The 25,736-nt window shown below is 44.8% G+C and overlaps 2 protein-coding genes across 14 annotated transcripts in view; one reads left to right on the top strand and one right to left on the bottom strand.

Moving 5' to 3' along the window:
* CCDC66 (coiled-coil domain containing 66) overlaps positions 1-3,673 on the top strand; it is a 17,074-nt gene extending 13,401 nt beyond the window's left edge. For 6 of the 9 annotated variants that reach the window (XM_065075795.1, XM_065075801.1, XM_065075794.1 and 3 more), the window contains 6 exons: positions 491-969; positions 1,158-1,195; positions 1,538-1,782; positions 2,185-2,312; positions 2,418-2,504; positions 3,336-3,673. In XM_065075795.1, coding sequence (XP_064931867.1) covers positions 491-969; positions 1,158-1,195; positions 1,538-1,782; positions 2,185-2,312; positions 2,418-2,501 — 974 coding nt within the window. In that variant the 3' untranslated portion in view covers positions 2,502-2,504; positions 3,336-3,673. The remainder of the gene's footprint in view (positions 1-490; positions 970-1,157; positions 1,196-1,537; positions 1,783-2,184; positions 2,313-2,417; positions 2,505-3,335) is intronic. The other 3 variants (XM_065075797.1, XM_065075803.1, XM_065075796.1) reach the window with 1 other exon arrangement.
* On the bottom strand, positions 3,476-25,736 carry TASOR (transcription activation suppressor). Of its 5 annotated transcripts, XM_065075791.1 has the most exons (24): positions 25,203-25,367; positions 24,571-24,756; positions 19,609-19,754; positions 18,753-18,845; positions 18,005-18,077; positions 17,077-17,168; positions 16,561-16,719; positions 16,010-16,137; positions 15,324-15,355; positions 14,577-14,682; positions 14,035-14,138; positions 13,821-13,924; positions 13,509-13,581; positions 13,290-13,364; positions 11,099-11,803; positions 10,316-10,755; positions 8,914-9,058; positions 7,597-8,534; positions 6,864-6,986; positions 6,449-6,608; positions 5,744-5,852; positions 5,409-5,587; positions 5,171-5,326; positions 3,476-4,549 (listed from the first exon to the last, which is right to left on the bottom strand). In XM_065075791.1, exons 2-24 carry the CDS (start codon positions 24,680-24,682, stop codon positions 4,023-4,025), a joined length of 4,779 nt encoding a protein of 1,592 aa, XP_064931863.1. In that variant the 5' UTR covers positions 24,683-24,756; positions 25,203-25,367; the 3' UTR covers positions 3,476-4,022. The 5 variants fall into 5 exon arrangements, with proteins under 5 accessions (XP_064931863.1, XP_064931864.1, XP_064931865.1 ...); XM_065075792.1 differs by lacking the exon at positions 24,571-24,756 and having other exon boundaries at positions 3,476-4,806; positions 25,203-25,736; XM_065075793.1 differs by lacking the exon at positions 24,571-24,756 and having other exon boundaries at positions 3,476-4,578; positions 25,203-25,736.

Genomic DNA, 25,736 nt, shown 5'->3' with positions numbered 1-25,736 from the left:
GCACCATATTCTCTTAATTTCCCTGTAGCTGTTAATTACCAGTTACAGATTCAAGTCACCCTGTGTGCAGTGATGACTCGCTGCGATTACCACGTGTTTGTAGTTGTCTTCAGTGCGAGTGTTGACAGGTTTGCATAACGTGGTTTGATATCGAGCGGGACTGGGCTCCTGATAAATCCTTGAAAATATTGGCAGAAACATTGTCAATAACTCTGGAATTCTACATTTTAAAATAACATAGTTTCATTTTACATAAATGTTGTTTTCCGGTGACTTGATTTCATTCTCCAGTTCCCCCCTGCCCCGTATTGAGTTTGGTTCTACTGGTCCTGATTGTCTTCCACATCCAAAAGAATAAAAAAACATTATAAAACTGTAACAACCACATTTTTAATAAAGTTAACAATGGTAGATTGACACGCAAACAAAAGTCAAACAAGTAATTCTAAAAGCTTTAGACCTGGACTTAAAATATATATATATTTTTTAGATGACTTCAATATTTCAGCGTGTACCGAATCTGCTGAGGAAAGAGCTGCGTGTTGTGGGTCTCCTGATATTTCCATAGAATATCAAGAACCCTCTAGCAGCAAAAAATACCAGAAGGAAATGCAGAATATAGATAAAAATAGGACTTCAGGAAAAGAGACTGGAGGCATTTACAGTGATCTATATGAACTATATGCAAGAAAAGAAAGACAAATTAAACCTTCAGAGAAATCCAGCAAGAGGCCTGACTGGAACATAAGGAAGCCTGAGAAAAGGTACATTCCAGCCTCGGAAAGGTACCCGAAACAGCTACAGAAACAGAGGGCGGAAAACAAAGTGAGACGGCAAATGGAGCTGCTGCAGCTGGTGGAAAGAAACGCCCCCGGGAACCTCTGCCCGAAAAAGGGGGGATGTTCAGACCCGTCCCCTTCACCTCACCAGGAAATAAACCCGAAGCACAAGGACCAGCGAGTCAGGAAGGTAACGCTTGGCTCTGAACAATGGGCTGGTGGTTAATTTAGCGGGTCTGTGCTAAACACCTGTCTCCTGAACTGGGGTCAGACAGTCCTTGGGGATTCACAACAAAGTGGTCTCGAAAAGTTAAAGATTTGAATGTAAGATACATGGAGCTTTTTATTTTACTTGTGACCTTCTTGTTTTTCTCCTAGGAAGAGCAAGTACATAAGAATCATTTGAAGGAAGAAAGGTATGTCTGTCCTCTGCATTAATGACATGTATAAATGCAATAATAATGACATGTATAAATACAATAATAACGAAATGTATAAATACAATAATAAGGAAATATATGTTTTTCCTGATTTTAAATTTTTTGGAAAATAATTTAGATACATCTAATTGTCTACTATTGAAAATACACAAGAGGTATAAAAGTTATAAAAGCAGGTATAAAACACAAGAGGTATAAAAGCAGAGTAAATGAGCAAAAGTCCAGTCCTCTGAGGGTTCTTTCTCTGCTCTTTGAGAAAATTAATCACATCACTGCAGTATTGTTTGGGTTTTTCTTTAACCATATTGTTTTGTACAGATCCGAATCGCCGCCCGTTCCAGCTGTTAGGAACAGATCGCACCCGGTACAGCAACACCCGATCCACGCTGCTCGTTTCATGGCGCACAACAGCGCTGGTAGAAGAGAGAGGAGCCCCAGGGCGGGCAGAGCCCCCTCCCCACAGTTCGTTCCCTACGTGCGAACAAACGAGGTTTATTACCTGGATCCCGACGCCCCAGTGACCAGACCTTCCACCCACGACCCGCAGCATCGCCCGTGCAACGGTACTGGAACGGATGGGGAGCTGCTGGTGTAGAAGTGATGGTACCAAAGTGCTACCATTGGTTTGGTATCTGTCTTGTACTGAATTTTGCACTAACTCGGGTGTGTGTCAGCACTGTACGGCAAGCCTGTGCAACCAAATACTATTCAAACAGACAGAGGTTTTTAAAAACAAACTAAAAAGCAACACAATTTTTGTTCATCTTTTCTGTCTGCTTACCTTTGATGAAGTAGGCTTGCACATCTCTGCTATTATCATATAGACATTTGGGGTTTGGAGATATTTGACTTAAAATAGTGACTGTAATCTGATAGTAACCAAACCCTGACTTTAGGCTGTGAAAACGTCCTGTGTTGGCGCAGCAGTGAGGGAGCTTTGCTCACCGGGTTGATCTGCATTTCAGGTTCTTGCCAAACGCCACGACAGCTCTGCAGCTCTGATCACGTTCCAGATCCTCTGCTCAATCCTGATGTCGTTAAAATCAGAGACAGACAACAAGCAATTCTCAAAGGACTGTCAGAATTACGCCAGGTAAGCACAAAGTGTGTATATACATATATATATATATATGTATCTCTCCATATATCCACTGAAGTCCAAAGGAGCATTGGCAGCTGTTCCCTTCCCTGGTTCCAGGGCCTCCTGCAGAAGCAGAAGGAGTTGGAGTCTGCTCTGATTCCCGCCCTGGCTCAGGATGAGAACTTCACGTCTCCGTTTTGAGAGGTACAGATGATGTTCTGACACACAACGGCGCAGCGCTGCGTTTCCACTGTGATAAATTATGACCCAGCTCTCTCTTTTTTATCAAAGATTCAAATTTTGTGAATTTTGATAGACTACAGGGTCACGTTGCTTTTCACATTTAAGATACATTAAACTGATCGTGTGTTTGTTTAGAATGGTCTTGTATGTCCAATTAATATAAGCGACCAAAACACTGTAATATTACTGGGGTTATTTTAGAACTTGGTGCATGTGTTTTGATAAATAAAAAGATGAATAGCTCAGGTAGACCTGGTTGGTATTTTTAACGACATGAAACTGCCTGTACTTAACTGCTCAGATTGCTTTTAGGCTTAGACAATGCATATTAACTCAACTAATCCCAGATTTCAGGACCACAGAAGTGCTGACTTACCTGCACTAACCCCGACATCCTCCATAAAAGCACTAAAATCACGTTACAAACAAGAAAAAGAATCCAAAGCTTCGGACAACATGAAGTCAGGAGCATTAGCAGAAGCAAAACCAGCAAGAGAATAAGGGCCATTGTGTGACCCCAGCTACTGGGTGGCAGCTGCTGTTTTCCAGGTGATGTTCAGAATGAGCCAATTAAGAGAGAGTCACTGGGAAAAAAAAATCAGGTTATAACACAACAGATGTGCAACAGACCAAGATTAATAAACAAATTAAATGCTGTATTAAAAAAAAAAGGAAGCAGCAGTAATCATCATTGTAAAGTGTCAGGGCATTGAGGGGTTTTCTAATTTATTTTCTACTGCAAAGTGAACTACTGTAGTAATTAAATCCAGCTTTGCCCTTCTCTCATTACAGTAATTACAGTGGCAAGATAAGTCATGGGATGACTCGGTGCTGCAATGAGAGGGAGAACCAAAATTAGACACCAAAGAATTGCTGTTCATGCAGGGAAGTTGTGCTTTGCAAACAATACAAAAACCACAGACAACGCCACGTCTTTGCAAGTCCCTTGTGCATCAAGAGCTGAGTTTATTGTTTGTCATGGAACTGCACCATTGGTAACTCCAACTGAGGTATTTAGCCAAAATCCAGCAGTCATTGAAATAACTACACTGCCTCAGGGCTATGTAAAAACACTTGTACAAAACTCGTGTCAAATAAATACAGAAGTTTTGATATTTATGTAAAGAAAAGTGATTTGGATACTCTTACAGTTAAAAAAAACCTCATTGTTTCACATATTTTAGGCAAACATTCGGTTTTACATTAAAACAGACCCAGGTACAGGTCAAATACAAATGTAGAAACTTAAAAGTGCCAACAAACAAGATAATTCAAGTACAGTAAATGTTAAAAAATATATATATTTATTTCAACTTTCAGATGCTTTCAACAGGTACAGGCCATCAGGATTTAAATAAGACAAGAAAACGTTTGAGATAAAGGACAAGAAACTTTGTTCTGGAATAAAATAGAAACTGTTAATCTGCCAGTTTAGAAACAGGAAAGTCCAGAGCAACTTCGAAAAAGAAACCTCAGAGGTTATTTCTGGTTGGAGTGTGGCCTGGAAGGGTCACAAGGAGCGTCCGCGCCCACGCTCCGACTGTAGGCGGACAGGAAGTAGTTGCCGCCGTCCTGGGCGTGCGCGGCGGCAGAAGTTCGGTACGTTGTGCCCAGGAACGTCTGGTGGGTGAGGACGCTGAAGTGGCTGAAGCGATGGGACATGTTCAGCTGGCTGCTGTAGGCCTGGAAGTTACTGAAAGGAGTTTGTTCAACCGAGGTGGGTTTTTCTCCTTCAGCAGAGCACGTTGTAGAAACCGGAGTAATTGGGTGTATTTCTTTCACGTCCATTTTAGTAGTTTCCATCGAGGCGACTTGTGCGTCAGGAGGTGACGCTGTCACCGACGAGCCGCGTTCTTTGGCCTCTGCTCCGTGGGAGCCCTTGGCCTCTGGCTGCAGAGCTTCCCCGTGAGGCTCGGAGGCATCATTGCAGATTTCTATTTGTGCTGTTTCATCCCCCGAATCCAGCGACATGTCCTCCTCATCCTTTTCATCACTTTCTACAAGAACTACATTAAAAAAGAGAGAAAGTCCTATCCTATTGAAATACAAAGTCTGGTTAGAAAAGCCGTACGCTACTCACAGAGTTACGCTTCAGGTCTGCAAGTCCAATATCCCTTAAGTCTTGGTCTTCTGTTCACTTACTCAACATGCACACTTAACCCTCTGTGTGTGTCCAGTTACTCCGATGCTAAAAGCTTCTGCTCGTGTTTAGTGTGGGAAATCCCAACTCCCAGCTCCAAAGGGGTTAATGTCAAAACAGCATCTAAAGTTGTACAGCAGGTGAGGATTTGATCAGACAACTCAAGCAGCACAATTACTGACATCTCAGTCCTTGCGTTCCCGTTTTAACAAGCTAGCATTAATCTATTCTCTTCCTGAGAACAGATGGTTACATCACTTGGCACATGTCTAACTTGCGTGAATACCTAGAATTCTGCATTTAAGAGCTCCTTCCGTGCTCAGCCCAGCTGCTTTTCCCCCATCATTTAAAGAAAAGAAAGAGTAGCTTGAGAGTTGGGGTTTCCTTGCCGTCTGCAGTGCTCGGCTACAGGAGGAAAGGCCATTTCAAGGACCTCCACCCCACACATCTCATTAGCTAACGAGCCTATAAGCGTGTTTACTATTACCTGATCCTCTCGGGTGAGCCTGGCCCGCAGGAGGGTTCTCTTCAGTCACCGAGTTGTGATACCCAATGAGGCTTTTGAAATTTTCCATAAAGTCATCAACAGTAGCAACCACTATCCCATTATCAACGTAACTTGAAAGTGTTTTGAGATTCTTTTCTAAATACATAAAGGGAGATTTTGTATTAATATTTAGCACCTATTCTCCAAAGACAGAAGTACACGTGAGCTTGGGGGGTACCTGTTAAGAAGACAACGTGTCTCTGCTGTATGTTCTGTGCCTGGAGCCGGATCAGACAGTCTAATTCTGGAGCGTTTCGAGTCTGCGAATCACAATTGTGGTACGAGAGAATCTCAACCAGGTGCTGTTTCTGGTAGGTGTTGAGGAGGCTCAGCAGGTTCAGCGCGTTCGTGTTCATCCTGGCGCGGGAAGAAAGACCCTTCGAATATTTAGACTGACCTTAAATCAGGTAAGTCAAGATACAAACATGAGACTGAGTCCTACTTCACTGGGTTTTGAAGACGATATTAATGCTGAGGTGTTGGAATGGCTGGTAGTGGAAAAACACAACTTACCTGCCCAGCTCCTTCAGTTTCTTGTGTATTTTGCAGTGGACTTTCCACTGCCACTTCCCATCTGGGGTACTGAGACCCTCCAAAAACTTCAACAGCTCCTTTAGTTTATCTGTTGTGGAGATACTGAAGTTAGACTGTGTGGTACACAGACTGAAAACACCACTTTGGTGTCCAGCTCAAGCTGCTTTCCATTTTCAAAGTACGGTTACAGTGAGGAACAGGAGCCTGGTGCTTCAGGTTCTGTTCCTAGCGGATCAGCCAACAATATTCCAAAATGGAGTCACTTTTGTGTAGGTCAGTGGTATCTGCTTATGTAAAAGCTGAATTCACACATATGTGGTCTGTCTTGCTAAAATATCTATTTAAAAAACTGGTAACTTTGTTAACTATTCCATTTCAAATAAAGGGAAAGTGAACAAGTCTGGGTTTTCTAGCGTATTTGTGGATTGAGCAGTAAGGAACAAAATGTTCCAAATACAAAACTACACAACCCAAACTCGGCAAGCCAGGATCTTCAAGTTCACACGTTCCCCAGAAACACGTTCTCTGGAAAGGCCACTGAGATACCTGAGTGCCTGAATTAGCTGAAGCTCTCAGAAAACCTCACCAAAACGGCAAGCCGTGACTCCTCCCCGGCTGAGAGCGGCACCTCTCGCACTACAACGTTCGGCTTTCTGGGTGTGCGTGGGGAAGTTTCACACTGACCTGTGGTGAGCGACTCTGGATTCAGGACGGATTCATCCGACACAACGAAACCACCAGACACGAACAGTTCGTTGTACGTGTGATTTTTCACGTCGTCCAGACTGTCGACGCCGGCGAAGCTGACACACGAAAGCCTCTTCAAAGTCACTAAGCCGGGTATCTGTTTAAAACCGTTACAAATCAGAGATGTACGCCCAAGATCATGCAACAAAAAAAGTAACTACAAAACTTTCCTACTTACTAATACCAAATATCACGCTTCAAAACACACTTTCAAATTATTATTTCTCTTGCTTTGGGAGGTGCTTTTTTCAAGAACATTTCCCTTGTGCCGGGGAAGAACCTGGCTGTGGAGGAGCTCGGCTCCCCGCGTGCTACCGAGGGCTTTAGTTACAGACGTGCTGATGTGAAATACCTTGTGGATGAGGTTGGCGATGTCTTCGTTCTGGATGATGATCAGCAGTTTGTCTAAGGCAGCTCTCCTCTGCAGGAACTGCTCGGGATGGCACTCGGTGTTCCCTAACTTCGTAAGATATTCCTGACACCACACAAAGAGAGGATGGTGATGAAATCGTAACTATTTCAGCCCAAACAAACCCTGCACAGCGACCACGTCGGATCAGACGGGTGGGGGCAGCACCAGAAACCGGCTGTGTGAGCACGTGGGTCACTTAGAGCACCGCACATCAGCAGCCAGCTCACGGGCTACCAAAAACGCACGAGTTTTTATTATTTCACTTTCATCTTACACATTTAAATACAGAAGAACCGTAACCCCACAAAGCCACCTGTACTATTAACTAGAGAAGGTAAAAAAACCCCCAAACCCACACACATCAACCTGTCACATACTCTAAATCGGTGAGCTATCCCATTTTTGCCCGTTATGTTTATTCTGTAAGTCACCCCCGGGTGGATCTTCAGAAAGAACTGAACTACAGCCTGTTCTTGCCAACTATAAGCAAAACACTGATGTAAAAACTGAACATAAGCTCCAGCGCTGGGACAGGGCGGCCTGCTTTCACAAGTCACCCTTTTCTGAAGCGAGGGTTAGACCACCTGCCGTTTGCAAGGTCAGTTTTACACCTTCCGATTTGGAAAGCAATCTATTGTAACAGCGTAGAGAGGCTGAACTGGAACATACTTACCTTAATTTCTTTGCAGAGAACGCTCTCCTCCTCTTCATGAATATAAAATTTCACCGTGTTTTTCTGCACATCTTTAATAATTTTGACCAAACTGTTAAATACTTCAGGTTTTAACTGGCTTATGAGATCAGAAAAGGCCGGTTGGGTGGAAAGGTTTACGTTCTCTGGGGATTTGTGAGTCTTTTCCGGTGGCTCGGCCAGACCGGGGCTGGCAGAGCTCTGATCCGGCATCACCGCGTCCTCCATCTTAACATCGGCCTGATCCGCGTGCTCCTCCGCCGCGGGCGCGCTCGACAAACGCTGCTCGCTCAAACCCGGGTCCTGGACCGCGCTATGACCCAGCGGCTCCGCCAGCGCTGCCGCCTCGGCCCTGCCCGCGGGCACCGCGCCCGGCGGGGGGTTCAGCGCGGCACTCGCCGCCTCTGCCGATTCGGGACTGGAATAAAGCGTTGGACTAGGCCTGATGCACGACGACGACAAAATAACACTGTTCAGCTTTTCGCTCAGTGTCTCTATGTATTCTTGGACAGAAACCTCTGATGCCTGTAAACACATGTATTCAGAAAGTCTCGTGATCCTCTCTCGGGCGGAGAAGACCGGTGTGGACACACCACTAACATACGCTATATTCTTTTGCTGCAAAATTTCTTGGATCTTTCTTGCAAAGAGATTATATTCTTCTAATAGTGTCGTCTCTATTATTGCACTAATGGAATGCTTAGCTGTAAAAGGGTGATCTGTTAGCCCACACTGATCTTCAAGTTTCTCCACTTGTCCTGTATAAAGTCCATCTTCCACTGTCCCCTTTTGTGTGTCTGAAAATGGAGAGAACGGAAACTGATAATCAGAACTTCTCTGTCGATTGACTACGCGGGGGTCATTAGGACAGGCATCCTTTGGCGGTAAATACACCGGTGGTTCTTCTGGTGATTTCAGACCTATATAGGAAGAGTTAATCATCATCACCATCTTGCGTTTGAAAAGTCATACACAACTCATACACTAAAACCTCCAAAACATGGTTATAAAACAGAGTTACAGTTGTAATCAACTTAAATTGAAAGACTCAAGTGTTACTGTCTGCTGGTACATGAGCGCAAGAAATATAACGGCAGAATAATACAAAGTTTGGTCAAAAAGCAGAACACAAATAATGCAGCAGATTTCTGTTAATCAACTGTCATAAACAACCACACAGGCTGGCTACATGCAGGTGTCCCAACACGGGACCCAAGGACGGGACCTATGAACATACAAACCTTTAGAACATGTTTTCATTCGCCGTTGGAAGCAACACAAGAGTTAGACCCACCTTACCTGTAATTGGAATAAGTTTCCAGTGCATTCCACTTTCTCCTACGTTATTGGAGTTGGAATGTTGCCGGCGATAACCGTGTTCGACCGGTGTGCTGGGACAGGGACTGTAGTCTTCAAAACTACTCACACTTCCAGTGCTTGCTTCCTAAAAGACAGTCAACATTCTCAGCTCAGAACTTTTGGTAGCTATCAAGCCTTTACGTGCCAAACAGCCGACAGTAAGAACACACCCCAGTTCAGCAGCACGTGGGCAGTTTGGCCATCAAGTCAAACCTGGAAATATTTACAAGAGGTGCTTATCGGCGGCATTTACCTGACTGCTCCTCCCCGAGAGCCGTGTCTGCTGGTGGCCCGGCAGTAACCAGGGCAGGCCAGAGCAGGTGCCAGGGAGCACCGGGGCTGGTGGGGCAGGGAGGGAGGGAGGCAAAGGGGGGGCAAAAATGTGGAGAAGTGTCCACTGAGCCTTTTCCAGGCTGTTGTCTGGAGAGCTGGCTGAAGCCATGAGGTGTTGGCATTACTGAGCAACTGCCTGCAATTAGTATCATATTAAGCCCTTGAACAATCCAATTTCATCTCGTGTTCCAGATGGGTACAAGCAAAACAGCACGGAGATTACAGGTAGGACAAACTCTTTCCCGCTTCATGACTCTGAAACGGGGCTTTGTGTAGAAGTATCGATAGCAGAGCTCCCAGAACAACCAGTATGTCGTACAGTTATTAACAGCCTGTCCTGCAACCACTGCCAAGAGTGCAGACGTAAGAGCAGCTCCTGCCTGCCAACCTACCCCGGGAAGAGCAGCAGCCGGGCAGCGACTGCGATGGGGATCCATCCAATCTCTCCTTCCTGTGTCTCAGCTTCAGCGAACCTCGACACCCCGAAGGAGGAGGAGGATGGAGGGCAGCACGCGAGCTGCCACAGTAACGCTCTCCTTATTCCATGCAGCAGCTTCGCAGATTGCTAAAACCCCACTGCCGTGAGCAAGGGGAGAGCCAGAGCAGAGTCGTTTTTCTGCGAGCGACAGCAGACAAACACAAGTGCACGGCGCTGGTCCCAGCAAACGTGAAAAAACAGCCTCAACGTCAAAAGGACTCAAGTTTTGCTGTCGGTTGCTGCAGGGGCTGCATGACACACACGGTAAAGCTAGCGAGGAAGACCGACCATGGCTGCTTTCCAGCTTCCGGGTATTCTTAATTATTATTTGATTACAAAAAGGGTAAAGAACCAGGAACGCACATCTCACAGTTAAGAAAATCTCCATACACAGTTCTACCAAACAGAAAAGCTTTTTCACAGAAAAGTTAGTGCTTAGTTACGCTCACCTAGGAAAAATAACAGCAATTTTTTCATTCAGTCCCATTTTTATTCATTATCAGCACCTACCCCCGTGGCAGTTTCACTTACTTTTAAGTGCAGCGCGTGTTCCAGGCCCGCTTCGTTAGTGGGAAGCCGCAGATCGACATCCACGGGGTAGGGCAGGCACAGGGCGTCGTCCAGCAGCACGGGGCTCTGCGGGTCCCTAAAGGCCACGTTCTCAGCCTGAGCAGTGCTGGGGAGCTCATGATCATCTATGTCCTGTGCTGGAATGGATTCATATTCATATTTTTGCCTCATATCCTCTTCAATTTCATCAGTGCTTAATCCTAAAGCTTGGTTTACAGACCGTGCCAACGATGAATCCAAGTGTCCCGCACTAGCCAGTGTTTCCAACAGCAGTTTAATGAGGCCGTGCGGGTCGGTCAGAGCAGGGTCGGCCACGTCTTGCTGCCTCAGGTCGGTATCGTGGCCACCGAGACCAGCGTTAAGTGAGAAACTAGAGTGAGGCGAGTCCAAGGTTCTGCCCCCTTAGAGTAGGGGGAGCAAGGGAAACGTAATCTGTTAATAAGGTTTAAAATAAAAGGCAAAACCAGATCCCCCAAAACACATCCACATACCCAGTGTCTGACTCTTTAGCATCAATTCCTACAGCACACAAACGTTTCTGACATTTTCCTTTGTCCTACTACACGTTACTGGCTATTTCAAAACTTCATTCTGCTCATGCTTAGAAGTTTAACCCTCCCCTTCAATCCAAATGTATCAGGTATTACACAGGGTATCCACAGTTTGCAAAACGCATCCCATCTATAAAGATGAAGTGTGCTTCGAATGACAATGTTGAAAGAGGAAGGCTGAAGACTTTCTTACCTTCATACTGACAACCGCTGTCTGAAGATTCACTCATTCTTAAGTATTTCCGTAAATTTTCGGACTGTTTATCCAGCTTCCTTTTCAGGCCACTTTTACTTCTAACGTCTTCAGGATCAGAATCTCCACCTGCGTTTTTTTTCCTGCACTGGATTAAGTTGATAAGTTCTTTGAGCCTATCGGGATCGTAATCTCCAAAATGACAACATTTTTGCCTGGCAGCAGCAGCTTCATATTTTGCACGGATCCTCCTCCCGCTCTTTGTGTTGGCAAAAGCAGAGTCTCCTTCTGGGGCCTCATAATCGGAGATGGGACTGAACTGCTGAAGTTTCCGATTTCCCTCCATCAGCTCCTTAGCTCTGGAAACAGGCAGCTGATAGGCCTCACAACCAAAAATATAGTTCGGCAAGCAGCTGTCAATATGAGATTTATTTTTTGGAGCAGCATAAAGAAATTTTTTGTCATCCAACCGTGACTGATACTGATATAAGACAAATTCTCTATATCTTCCAGAGCCAAAACAGCATCTTTTCAAATACTCATTGATATACTTTTCCACAACAGCATTGAAATCTGCAGTAGTGTCTTTACGAGACTGGATTAAAGCAAAATGTAGAGACTGAATGAACTTTGTGAGTTCTGGAAGGATTTCCTCATTTTCGGAGGTTGAATTTTTCTGTGTTCTAAAGGGAACGCTTTTTTGTGCTGCCATAGGAGAGAACAGAATTCACAATTAAAATCAAATCAGAAAGCTATAGATAAATGATGACTAGTTAGCAATATTCTGTATGATACATATTTGGTGAAACACAGTTTGAAATGACTGCAGAGAAGTAACGCAAAAGCCAGGAGAGTGATTTTTTTGGTGAAGTAACCAGTTTTGAAGCCCACTGAAAGCCAGCCTGCTCACAGTCATGAAGAACTGCTCGTTTTCATCAATTTGTGGTGACCTGCATCTAGACACGCGGATCACCTCCCATTAGGCACTGACTGACCCCTCCAGGAGGCGACCCCCGAGGTTTCCGGAGCAGCAGCCGGGGCAGGGGCAGCGTTTGCTCCCGCCGCGCTCACTGTGCTGCTCGCTGGACCCTCACACGATGACCCCGCTCAGTTACCCCGCAGAAACCTACACAGTTTTTTCCATTCCTTTGCAAAACAATACAAGTCACTAAATCAAAGAGAGGCCGCAGGAGCACGTGCCACGAGCAGGATTTCCCTGTCCTGGGAAACCATTAGATCCGTTCACCACACCCCTGAAGCAACCGCTCAAGGAAGCTCCAAGTTATACGCTTTTTTCTTGTATTGATTGATTCACACCCTTCCCGCCTTCCAGTCGCAGGCTGAAACTCTTCTCCATCCAGCTGTTTAAGCCCCTGTGATTGACTTTGAGTCTGACAGAACCTGGAGCTCACACGTCTTTGAAATGTCACAGCAGCAAGAACTGGAGTATTTCTGCAGAACTCTAATGTCATCTTAGATCATATCTCCTCTTAATCTATAACTGAATTTTCCCGATTGTTACATAAATAAGAAAAACATAAGAGAGGAGAATCTAGGAAGCCACCACCACTTAGGACAAGAGCGTCTTTGTCCCAGTGCAACGCCTGGAAAGAGCCACGTTTTGCCAGTAACACTTGAACTCGAAGCGGCCCCAAACGGATGGAATGCGGCTGCATCCTGCTGCTCCTTACTGCAAATCTCTGCTGTAAAACATTAACTTTGAAGTCTCATCCCAAAGCATTAAAGATCTACTAAAGCCAAGTCCTTTCTGTCTTTTATGACCTGGTTGTATCAATATGTGCTTTGGTCATTTATTCAGTTTTTGGTACGTATCTCAATGCAAAAAAAAAAAAAAAAGACAGGTACATTAAAGACTTTCAGGTATTTTGTCCTTAATGTTTTGATGGTTAAAGAAAGCCCTCCAGCCTCTGAAGTCATTAATAATGCACAGATCTTGGAATACTGATGCTTAGTTCTACTACAATATACGATCAAGAAATCTTTTATTTTCTCAAACCAACCTAAAATATGTATTGTGATAGTTACTTTAGTGAAGAAATAAACACCTTGAACACCATCACCACAACCGATGTAAACTGTTATTCCTAGTTTATATGGACAGGTGATACCACTACAAAATCTTTATACAAATAACCACACACACGCCACTCTCCACAGTGAGCAAACTTACTCGAGCTCCGTATACCTCTGGGTTCTGGAAACAGAAACAAGGCATGGAGCATGCGGGACGGCCCGGTTTGGTGGTCTAGAACACGAGAAAACAAACAACAGTTGAGGAGGAGAAGACCACGATGCCTCAAAAGACTCAAAAACCCCCTAAGACCAACCAATACCCCGCAACACCACCACCAAAACTAACACAGAGCCAACAAAGCCAGAACACACGTACCATAAGGGGATGCCATCTGCCAAGGAGAAAGCAGGAAGAGAAATCCTCTGTCCAGAAGTGGTTTCACAAGAACCTGTTTTCAAGCAAAACAAGTATATGCAGTTAGAAAGCGTACGCAGACACTTGCGCCCTGTGAATGCTCTTACTGTCCCTGAGCTCAATGCCATCGCGGGCAGAGAAGTGCCCCAATCCAATACTTCAGAACATGCCAGCTAAGAAATCCCAGTGAGATCACGGATCTCGTAGTACACCTCAACCACTAGTTAGTAAGTTATTTTAAAAAACAGGAACAGTCGAATATGTAGCACTCACAAGTTTCTCTTTCTCCAGTTTTTGCAGCAAACCCTCCAAGTGGCTACCGGAACGGGACTTGTCCACGACCTCGTAAAGGCTGCAGTACAGGCCGTTCTTCAACACTGCCACGATACAAGGGCACAAAGAGAAGGTAAGAAAAAAGAAACAAAACTGTAATTCAGAAAACTTTCTAAAATTCTGAATTTTAAAGAATTAAGCTAGAACTATTTACCTTCTTTTGCTGCTACGTAAGTTTCTTTATACAACAACGCTGGTGAAATTTTCTTCTTCAGTTGATCAATGCTCATGACTTTTTCAACCTCGAGCCTCTCAGGACTGGAGACGAAGGGTGGTGGGCGGGAAAGACAAAAATAAAGACCTCTTTTTACAGCCCATAGTCCCACCCTCACTGACCAAGTAAGAACTAGTGAATACACACTCTTTAAAATCAGTTCCTGGGACTATCTCGTGAGCTAGTGGTGTTTATCCCTGCAAAGAAGTTTGTGTCACTCCAAAGGAATGAAAAATACAACAAGCACCAAAACACCAACAAAACACCAAGCAAAAGAGCTGCTGGCAGAGCTGTGCGGATGAACTAAGAGCAGCTCTGCACACACGTGACTTTTAGAAGATTCTAGTTTGACATATTCACAGCATCTAGTCAATAAGTGCTTTAGATTTTCACCTGAACCTATCCAAAGGTCACCAGCCTCTCCTAGACAGAGTTTCAACACAGCAATCTTTTAAACTTATTCTTTAACTGGTAATACTCACAGCTTGCATGGAAGAAAAGGACATGCTGCAGATTTCATGGAAACGTGGCACAAAAGTTTGCCTTTATTCCAAAGATGTCCCCTCCATAATGTATAGTTAGATTTATCTAAATTAAGATAAAGAAAAACTACATGAAACCAGTTGCTCGGTGGGACTGAAGGGAAATGGCAGAACAGAGGCTGCTCAATCTCCAAAAGCAGTTTAGGGAAAGTTTCACACTAACAGCAGACAATAATATGTTAAAAGGTGTTTTGACCTGCTCTGAGCAGAGTAAAGGAGGCTGGCGTTACCTGCGCCTGTCTAGAGCAGCACGCCCTTGGTGCCACCATCTGTGAAACATCTTCTCTCCTCACCTGAACTGTCAGCCACTTTCATGCGCATAAATATTTTGCTTGAATGAGGTTCAACAAAAAAGCAACACAGAGGATCATACTATTTGAAGTCCCACCGAACAGGAGATCTGGGAGCAGAGGATAAGTTTTTATTATGCTATAAGTAGACAAGGAGGGGAAAAAGACTTGATTTTGTTGAGTTCTGACTCGTTCTGGTAAAAGATGATGCACATTAGGGTGTCTGATCACCCAGCATCGGGAAGGGATCCCTGCAATCAGTGCGGTTCACCATAAAACTCAGGTCTACAGTCAGCCTAACTACGCTGGTTAAAGACCAATGAAACTACATGGGGAAAGGAGTCCAAAACCTGCCATGTCTAGATCATAAAAGCAATCAATTTCAGTTCATTCTTACCTGTACTTCTATCTGTGTTGAAGCTGTTTGATCTAACAAAAAGAAAAAGGACAGGCTAACTTGGTTGAGACAGAAACTTCTGGGTACTACATTTTACATTCAGCATACTGTATCAGTCAAACAAAATAGCAACACTGGTAATTCACTCGCTAACCTCCAGCCATCACCGCTGTAGCACCTTGTGCTATTCTAGGTATCTTGATGACTATTTTTAGTGCGACACAGCTCAGCCCCCACACCTGGATGCCTTCCCATCACCACGGGTACCACCCGGATCTGTAACCAACGGCCCGGTTAGATATTCTCTCCACAAGCAACACCAGCGAAGAGTTCAGTGACAAAGCTTACAGAACATCTTTGTAGAACACCAAGCAAGATGATGCTGTGAACATATTTATGTCTGCGAATTTCCTCAGTTAAGCAAAAAACCCCCACTATCCATGGATTCCACGCAGGCAGAATGCGAGCAGCTGACCAGAGCAGCAGAACGGCTCCTGCCTGGGCCAGCCTGCTGCATCAGACCCGTTTTGTCACCTCTTGTTCGCACTAGCAGTATTTATGACGCCAAGTCCCTGTGACACATCCATTATTTCAGCACTGTGCATCTAAATGCAGCCCAAGCTGCTGCCAAGAGCTAAAACCTCTCTGCTACATGCAGGCTTTCCAAACCCCATTTCCTACCTTACCTTGATGGGGGCAAGAATTTTGGTACTTGCATCATTTCATCTTTATAAGTAAATGAAACGACAGCATAAGGACAAACATGTCTTGGTCTCCGCCTTATCTCATCAAAGCCGTACTCGTAAAAATAGTACTAGAAAAAGAAGTGAACACAGTGTTAAGTTACAAGTCTGGTAAACTGTATTTTGCAAATACGCTGACAATCTCTGACCTCTCTTCACTGAAAGGTGTACTCTTTCACAGGAATAGTTTACAAAATACACCGTTTGTTTAGAACCCATTATGCCAAACATTAGCTGGTATATAAAACAAATTATAAGTTACTGTAATAAATCACATTCATGTTCCTTTTACCAACAGGCTATTTATTCAAAAGCTGATTCCTAAAATTAGGAAGTTTTTGAATGCTGCTCTCACATGTACTTCATAACACAACCAACTAAGGTAATTCCTCCACATTTTCCTCCCTCCTCTATCAAACACGGACAGGATGGTCACTACTTCAGAAGTTGTGTTCAGAGTGTTCTGTAAGAAGGTAGCACACGCTCGGCTCTACCTGAGTAAGTTCGTAGGCTCGATAAGCCAACAAGGAGGTTACTTTATTCGCATTCTTTGAAACGTGACACTCGTGCTTCGGTGTCGGATCCAACGCGCTCTTCACTGTCGCCTCCAGCGCTTTCATACCGATGTGGACATAGACGCTTTTCATTCTTCCCTGGAATAAAGCACAAGAACTGTAAGCAGCAGCTTGTTCCTGAAAACTGGCAAAGTGCTACAAGTATCAAAGGAAGTGAGAGCAGGGACATGAAAACAGGCCGCTTATATAACAGCCACTTAGAGAAGTACATTATTTTCATATTTTCAATGAAAACAAGACATTCTAACCTTTTATTAAAATTTATTATGCTTTATTTAAACTCAACGCCAACATCAGATGTTAAACCTGGTAGGGTTCTATTTTCCCTGTTAGCAGATAATTGTCTAAATGTAAGTTGAATAAGTTAGGTTCAAACCACCTATTATTTTATCAGTAAGCAATATAATCCTTCAAGAATATGCAAGATAAATGTACCTTTATTATTTTAAAAACAATCACATCTCCAGTTGCTCCAGCTTCTAGAGGATTAGGCTGCAACAGATCAGCATACCTGGAGACATACACACCTGAGGGAGCGCAGAAGAAACAAACACATTACGCTGAGTGTTAAAATGTCGTTGGAAGTTGATCTAGCTGACTGACGCACATCAAATAACTGTCACGAACTCAGAAAAACATCCGTTTTGTTTCAGTTGCTCTCAGTCCAAGTCTGTGTTTAACTGCTTGGGTAAACCGCTCCAGAACCTCTACTGGCTAAACGAATAAAAAATTGTATGTTCATATACCTTTGTTCTGCATCCCCACCCACGTCTGTTCTGCTCTCCACATTCACACTGTCACCTCTCATGTTACCACTACAGAGGATGACAAAATGATTTCTTAATTTCCTATTTGAAAAGCTTTGCAGAAGGAACTTTGGATCTTGCACTTTCAAATTTCTTACCACCCTGTGACTCTTCCAAGTCTGAAATTTACCCATGTTCTTCTTGGATCCGTGGACTTAACAACTTCAGTTCTACCTACATCAACACTAAGCTGAGCTGCTGTTTCCAGGAGGTATTTCTGAATGCGCAGCCGTTCGCACATGGATGTACAAAGAGGCGCACAGCCGTACACTGCAACGGTTCTTTAGCCTCCCAGTTCTACTGGGAAGACACGATATTTTGGTTTGACTTAAGCTAAAACGAGAACTAGGTCTTCCCTTTGGGCAAGAAATTTAAACAAAGCGTCGAAAACAGAATTATGAAACGATGTTCTGATGACAATCCACTTTGCTAGAAACACCTACCTGTGATGCTCCTGCGATAGGTTCTAGAAAAAGCACTGAAAGTTTGCCCAACGGCACCGCATTACCTGCCAGCTCACCCTGCGTGACACCGGCACACACGCGAAGGATAGTTACCCATGCAAGGGTTGCCAAGAACAGCGATTTTGGAGTGCCCCACCTGCAGCCCCTTCTCGCATATGCTTTGGATCTGAAGAGAACAGACGTTTTTAAGTAAGTCAACCAGGAAAGCCAAAATATAAACACAACAAACAGCGAGAAACAACAATTACAGAATTTTGACTGAGCTAAAAACACCAAGAACAACCCCCCCAAAAACCCCTTACAAATGAAAAGCCTAGACTAGTCTGAATGGCTATAGAAAGGGTTAAACCACACAAGCATGAAGCACTTCTACAGACTTACCAAGATCTCAAACCAAACAAGATAGATAAACTCACATCACACACCACAACAAAGCACCCAAACCACCACCCACCAGGAACCAGCTGCGATGGAAACACACAACCTTCCTCTGCAACCCAGGAAAACACCCAAACAAACCAACCCCAAACACAAAACCAATAAAAACCCACATGCCATCCAGATAATCCATCCTTTTACTCATAAAACAGAGCCTAAAGCAGAGAAGATACCCTACAGAGACGTGTAAATGGAGCACCTTAAATAGCAGGGAATAAAGGATTTAAACTGTGAGATCATATCCGATCTCTTTCCTGTCCCTCTAAGCCTTGCAGTGAGTGCTGAATTTTGCAAAAATAACTTAAAGATTAGTATGTCACTAAGAACACCCAGGTTAAAGAAACCCCAAACTCCTAATTGAAAGAGAAGAGGAAGCATTTTATGTGCAGTTTCGTTTCCTCACCTGCGGCCGATCGACCATCAGGAACGCGTAGCTCTCCGAAAGCTCCTTTTCTAGGCGACCGTCAGATTTCAGCTCTCTGCGCTTTTCTGTGAACTATCGGTGCAGAAAGTTGTTACCACAGGTAACAGATTCCTGCTGCCCCATTCAAGTGCCAGTGTTTTAAGCTCCCACCTATGCTCACAGTTTCGAGTGCACAAAAAAGAAATATCAGAAGATATTTAGAAGACTGTACTATGCTAAAATTTGTAAGTTACGCTATAATAAAATTTCAAAACCATTATACCCATGGAACATATCATTGGTTTAACCTGCCCAGAGGTTTGGTTGGTTGGTTTTTTAAGAAAGACACTCCTCAAACAAACCCGTCTGGTAATGTTTTGTAGCGTAACTATCCAGAAACATCCAGCCAGATGCCGCCCGTATCATCTTTTAAATTCCAGAAATAAGCCTGTTTCTCTTTTTAGGAGACAGACCATTATCTCTTACGTTATGCGTGTACTTTTGCAGTTGTACCTCAGTGCTGCTGGCTGGTTTTCATCAGTTGCAAAACTCCTTGGCTGTAACTGTGAACTATCGGTGTTACAGCAGCAGAAAAATAAAAACCTTCTGTTTACCTCATGGTTTCAAGATAATAACGATAGCAAAGCAATTAGGCAGGCAAGATTTTATGTCTATGCAGTAATAAACTTGCCTGAAAGACAGCTGCTTACATTTTCGGGGATCTGAGTTTGCAATTAAACAGCAAGCATGTAATTAGAAAACAATCTCCAGGTCTTTGTCTCCACACTCCGAAAAACACATGAAATTTCATCTGATTTGTACCTTATTGATAAAGAGAAGGCACAAACATACTCACTTCCTTTTCCAACAGCTCACTATGGACTAAGCTGGCTCGCTTGTAATTAAAATTGGACACGGAACTGGGCTCCAAGTAAGATGAATGCAGAATCTTCACAACGTCCTCGAACTCCCGCGAGCCCGCAGCCACGGGCTGGAAGAGCGCTGTCAGAGACAAGAGACCATCAGCTGCACCACCCGCCACACACAACCCCAGCCCTCCAGTTCACGGACGCTTTATACAGCAAGAAAACTGGTTCATGACTCAACAACACAAAACACCCAAAACACTTGAAAGAGATGGAACTGAGGCTAGAAAGTTGAAGTTGCCTGGAATGACAGCATCTTTTTAAAAAAATAAATGTTTCTTTATGCTTTATATTGCTCTTAAACAGTTAGTTCTCAGTTTATAAAGGAAGAACCTCAAGTCTGAATTCACCCTTTGAAAACACCTCATCTGTATTGCAAAACACTGTAATTAAACTTTCGGAACTTTAATTAAACTAATTAGCTCTTTTAATTAAGAAGCAGAAACAAATTGCTCTAATAAACCTGAACTCCAGTTTCGTAGCCTATCCTCTCTTTAGAACCGTTATGTGGTTTGTTGCTTGTTTGCTCATGGTAACTAGACCAAGTGTGAACAAATTCAGAACTGTCTCCAGCCCGGTGAGCTCCTCTGGTCAGAAACCACAGCGCCTGCGCTCGGGTTTGCTGCTCTCAGCCCCTCTAAGTGCTTCAAAAGCAAAGCCCTTGGTTTGTTGTACAACTCCAGCTTTGCAGCACCTCCCCAGCTGCTGCAGCCGCACGTGGGGACACGAAGTGACGCAGTGACCAGGGGAGCAGCTGCGAGCCTGAGCGCACGTCGAGGGAAATAATGCTGCTGGGGGAACTAACGTGCTGGCTACGGCAAGTGTTTTCCCCCCAGCGTAAGTTCCAAAACACTCGCAAACATCCGGTATTTTTGTGGTATTTGCAGACAGAACATCCCAACAGATAGTTCTGAGGCTGCTTCTGCTCTTTTTGTAGGAGGGCATGTTTCCATCTACCAAAATAAGGCCCCAAACCACCACCTCCTCAAATCGCTCAGAGCTGCAATAGTTCGGAATGAACTACAGTCTACCATTATTCTGAAAGCCAACTGAATTTAATTACATGTTTAGAGTGCACCTTCAACTCCATTAAATAATATAGTACATTTAGATAGTCATCTTTTCCTCATTTGCAGGAAATATTTATTGCCGTAGCCTCAGTATAGAAGCAATGTTCTAAAGGACACTGTGTTCTCTGCTAAAAGCTGCATCTACGCGCACACTGCCCGATGTTTCCAATGAAATACCACATGTGCAAACTCAAGTAAAGCAACGATTCCAACGCCAGCAACAATGACGAAATGATTTAAGAGCAGAAGTTATGAAAGCGGTTAGGAAACTATTCTTATGTAACGCTCTTTTTAGTAACATCTACTCTTGAACCGCTGACAGTGATATGGGAGGAAAAATAACTGGATGTGAATGAAATTCTCAAGTCAGTGTTACTAAGATCGAATGCACTTGTACTGGAGGGAGAACCACTTTGGAGTAAAATGTAAAAAACCCCAGGAACGATGCACAAGGTCTTTGCTACTCCCCAGATCCAACTCTAGGAAGAGGTACATTACTACACCAATTAAGATCCCATAATGAATGCAAACAGTCAAGTACGTTCCCATTTGTGTTTCAATATTTTGTGCTTTGTGGAAAGTTCTGGCAGGAGAGCAGCGACAGAACCGCCCCAGCACAGCGCGTCCCCGCGCTCATCACACGCTCCATGACGAGCTCAAAGCCACTTCTGCGGTTCCTCCAGAACTCGGGGCAGCGCGAGCTGCAGGTTCTCCCTGCAAACCTGGAGCATCGCTACTGAGGGAGCCGGCAGGGCGACACTTTGGGTTTGTCATCTAAGCGTTGGTGCTAAAGGGCAGCTGTTTTCTAGAAGGTTCAGGGCACTCCAGAAGGGCCTGGACCCCACTTACCAAAACAGTTCAGAAGTAAGAAAAAAAAAACAACTGAAAAGTACTAAACCAGACCTTTTATAGCAGCCACCAAATCCTGTGTCCACAGGCAAAGGATCAGGTTATTGAGCTCATCTCCAATCTTACTTCACCTCCAAGTCGAGCAGCATGTGCATATACATTTTCTAGGCTCACTACACAAATCTGCCATGGGGCTGCTGCACCTTTATTAGGCCCATGGAATTAAACAGTCATTAGGTCAGGACTAACTTGCAGTATCCTTATAGCACATACAACTCAATTACTGGAGTTTTCACTGGCTCCGTCTGCAGAAGTAAAAACATCTAGTGGTTTGGTTTTGTTCCCACGCAGTGTATTGTAACCCAGAAGTATTTTCAGGTGGCCAGGCAGCACCCAGCCCAGGGCGGCCAGCGCAGCGACCTTCAGGCGCGCTCGTTCCCTGGCGTCAGGTTTCTCTTCCACAGCTGGACGATGCTTCAACTTGAGAAAACCGCGTTTGAAATCAATCAGTGCGTTTGGGTTGGTTTTTAAGTCCACAACGTGAAGAAAAGCAAGACACAGATGTTCTCAAGGAATCCTGAACTAACTTTCAAGTGAAGCAAGTTACTTATTTTCATTAAGTTGGGAGAACACTCGTACTCTTCACGAACAAGCGCTCCTGCTAGAAAAACTCAACCAAAAAGCAGCATTTTAAGACTTCACTTTTCAAGACTAAGACCAAAAACCTGCGGTGTTAATGAACCGTAATTCTGTTACTTGTGACGGTTTTCAGCCCAAAATGTCATTTGTGCTCAAAAGGTCTAAGCGGTTACCAAGTTCAAGATTGCTTGATGGAATCTCCAGGTGAAAACAGCAAATAGCAGATACGTGTCTCTGCCAAACACATGGAATGTTACAAGACAAAAGACGTGGAGAAATGAAGCGTCAAATACCGTCAAGTAGAAAATGGACAACCAAAACCTCCAAAAGAGTCCTGCTAAGACTTCCAAGGACGAACACGTACATATATATATATATATATAATCTAATCAAGTGAGCACAAGACCCTTACTAAACTGCATGTACCAAGAAAAGAGGAACTTTGAAGACAGTTTCAAGTGGGAAAGGAGAAGCACGCACACATTAGAAAATAAATCTCACAGCCAACATTCTTAGTTTGGCTTCCTGAATTCTTCTGCTAGGAAAAAGCAAACAGAACAAACAGGAATTCAGAAGCGAGATTCCCTTGACAACCAGTTGGTTTGTTTCAAGAAGTCTGTTTCTTCCAGATGCATACATCCACATTAACAACGTTCTTTCTGTTGACTTTCAGTCCCTTAGTCTCCAAACAGCGGTGGAAATAAACTCCGGAAAGGCTAAACGCTTTCCTTTACGTTTTTGTTTTGCAGATTCGATTGCTTCACAATCAAAAATTGTTCCCAAAACATATTTTGGTGCTTAGAAAAATAAAAACAAACCACCAAGAAAGTTAACCCCACGCAAAGAACGTTTTCCTGTGCAGATTTTATATTTGTATGAAAGATTACTCTTCATAACCAAGACTGCAGGCACCTCTCTGGATTTATTCTTCCAGGAATAAAAATGGAGGATTAAAAAGCAAAATATGGACAATTCCAGCACAAGGAAGAATGGAGGAAGGTTCCATGAGTAGTTTTACGCTGGAACGTACAATCTAGCCCAGAGAGCTCCTTTGAGAGGCGCAGATTATATTCCGATTACTCTGCAGTTTCATACGATGTATTTGAGCGCTGGTACCAGGCACGCCATACACGTGTGCCACGCCAGCCGCCCAGCGCACCGCTCATCTTCTGGTTTATTCCAGCACCGATATAACCGCGCCATTTCTCAAACGCCAATTCCAAGAGCGACACGGTTGTCCTCAGAGAGCACGGTGGCGGTTTTAACGCTGGCGCACCCCTCCTGTCTTGCCCACGATGTGTTCGTTAACAGCACCTGGCCTTACAGTATCACCTGCTGTAAGGCTACAACTGACAACCAGCAACCTTAAGCAACGATAAGACTGCGAACACCACGACCAGAATGGGCCGTTTTGAGAATTTCTGAAACCATAAGCCAACGGTATGGTTAAAATGTCCAAGATTCCTATACACTGAAACGTAAAGAAAACATTAAAAAAAGCACACTAAGAAGCGAGCCCTTAAGAATGGGTCAAATGAGCTTGACATGAACAAGTACATTCTAGAATCAGCACAAGAACGGCTTCCCCTTCTGCCCGAGAAGCTGCGGAAGCCTGATGTTTGAACTACACATTCCAAAGCTTTTTACACAGTGTAGGAGATGGTTCTGCGTAAGCAAATGATGAATTAGATGACCCGAAAAGGTATTTTGCAGGTTTCCACTCCCACTGGAACCAAATGCTAGAGAGGAACTTCAAACGTCCGTGGCTACGTACTAAGCATTTCTGAGATACATTCAAACGTATTCGCGTGTCACCACGCCTGGGTCTGACACATGGCAATGCAAGAGGCACCTTGTTTTATCCAGACATTTTTCTGTCAGATGAATAATAAGAAACTTTTTTTCCTCCAAATCATCCCCATCCTTTTTACAATGAATCTTTGCCAGACTTGTATTCCCCCTTGGGGGGTGGCAATGGGAAAGAAAAGGAAGAAAACAGGGACATTACTGCCAAAAATTGGAGGAGGGAAAGACTGGATAATGAAACAAACCTACCTTCATCTCTTGCTTATAGAAGAAAGCATGTCAAGAAGTTAGATGTGAGACTCCTCTGAAGAACTAGAAACCTACATGAACAGGTATTTCTGTGATACGGACTAAGCTACTGATCGCATGTCGCAAAAGATCAAGAACTGAGGTAAGTTTCAGGGAGGAGATCAGACATGTCTTCAACGCCACTTAACAAAACCAAAGACAAGCAGAAGCCAATGGAGTCTCACAAAAAGAAACACCACAGGCCTTTAGAGGAAGAGTCACTTGAAAACCAAAACAAACCCTGGGCACTTGGAGAGGAAGGCTGCCGAGGCGAGGCACGTGAGGCGGGATGCTGCTTCCTTCTGCAAAGCAAGGAGCTCTCGCTAGATAAGAACAGTCTTCTGCGTCTCATCGATGAAGGACAACTGTGTTCAGCGTGCGCCAGCCTGCCTGCCCAGGATCACTCCCTCTCCTGCACAGCAGACGCTGGGGAAGAGAAAAGCGAACAATCATCTCTGCGCGTCCATGTCGCACAGAACCATCTTCTCTACGTGCGACGGCGTCTTCGGCAGCTGAGCCAGGATCAGCGGTCCAGCCCGCCCTGACTGAATCCAGCTTTTCCATCCTTCTAAAGCAACGCTCTGAAATTCAAGCCAAGTTTCACTTTAGGGTTGTTTTTTGTTTTGTTTTTCCTTCTCCTTGTGACAAAATGAAAACGAAAAAAGGAAGGCAAGGGAAAGGAAAGAATGTAAAAGCCTCCCTGGCCCTCCAAGCCTGGTCCCCAGCAGCCTCGCCAGCCTGAGCAGCGCCACAGGCTCCTCCACACCCGCAGGGCTCCGCATGCAGCTGTGCGAGGCGCGTAAAGAGCCTGCCTAATGAACCAGATGAAGAGGGGAGCGAGGGAGAGAAAGGAGGGAAAGGGAAGGAACAACCTTTCTTTTCTCTGCTCTTCCTGGGGATCTGAAAGTTCCTCCCAACAGCCAGGTCTTCTGGGGGCTTTGGGAGGGGGGGAGGCCCCCCGGACACACCGCCGGGCGGCTGCAGCCGCTGCTGTTGCTCATGTGCCGCCGAGATGCTGCTCCTGCGCTGGCTGCTGCTGGGGACGCTGACGTTTGTGGGGACCGTGTCCCCCGCAGCAGCAGCCGCCGCCAGCAGCGCGTCCCCGGCGCTCTCGGCGCGTCCGCCATTTTGTGCGCTGTCCTCAGCGGCCCGCGCTCTGCGGCTCTCCCCGCCGGGGCCCGCGCTGCTCTGCTCCGGCCGTTGATGCTGTTCCGGCTCCATCTCGGCACCGCTGGGGATCGCGGCATCCGCCATTCACTCCCACCGCCGAGGAGCGGGCGCGATAGCGCTCGCCTGCTCTTCCTCCCGCACCGCCCTGCCCCTTCCCCACCGCCGCTATTGCTCCCCCTGCGTCCGCCGGCTTCACGGCAGCCCCGCCGCCCCCTGCCCGCTCCCTAACATGGCGG

This window comes from Columba livia, chromosome 10 (assembly GCF_036013475.1).
Source record: "Columba livia isolate bColLiv1 breed racing homer chromosome 10, bColLiv1.pat.W.v2, whole genome shotgun sequence".
Lineage (NCBI taxonomy): Eukaryota > Metazoa > Chordata > Aves > Columbiformes > Columbidae > Columba > Columba livia.
The sequence above is the reverse complement of the archived record's forward strand: the minus strand, read 5'-3'. Positions and strand labels throughout refer to the sequence as shown.

Bases quoted from the DNA above. Each gene is read 5' to 3' on its own strand.
- TASOR (XM_005509009.4), bottom strand. From the start codon at position 25,584: ATGGCGGATGCCGCGATCCCCAGCGGTGCCGAGATGGAGCCGGAACAG. The intron at 18,846-19,608 runs GTGAGTATGTTT...CTGCACCGATAG, and splicing joins GTGAGCTGTTGGAAAAGGAA to TTCACAGAAAAGCGCAGAGA. The intron at 13,365-13,508 runs GTACGTGTGTTC...CTCGTGTTCTAG, and splicing joins GCAGATGGCATCCCCTTATG to ACCACCAAACCGGGCCGTCC.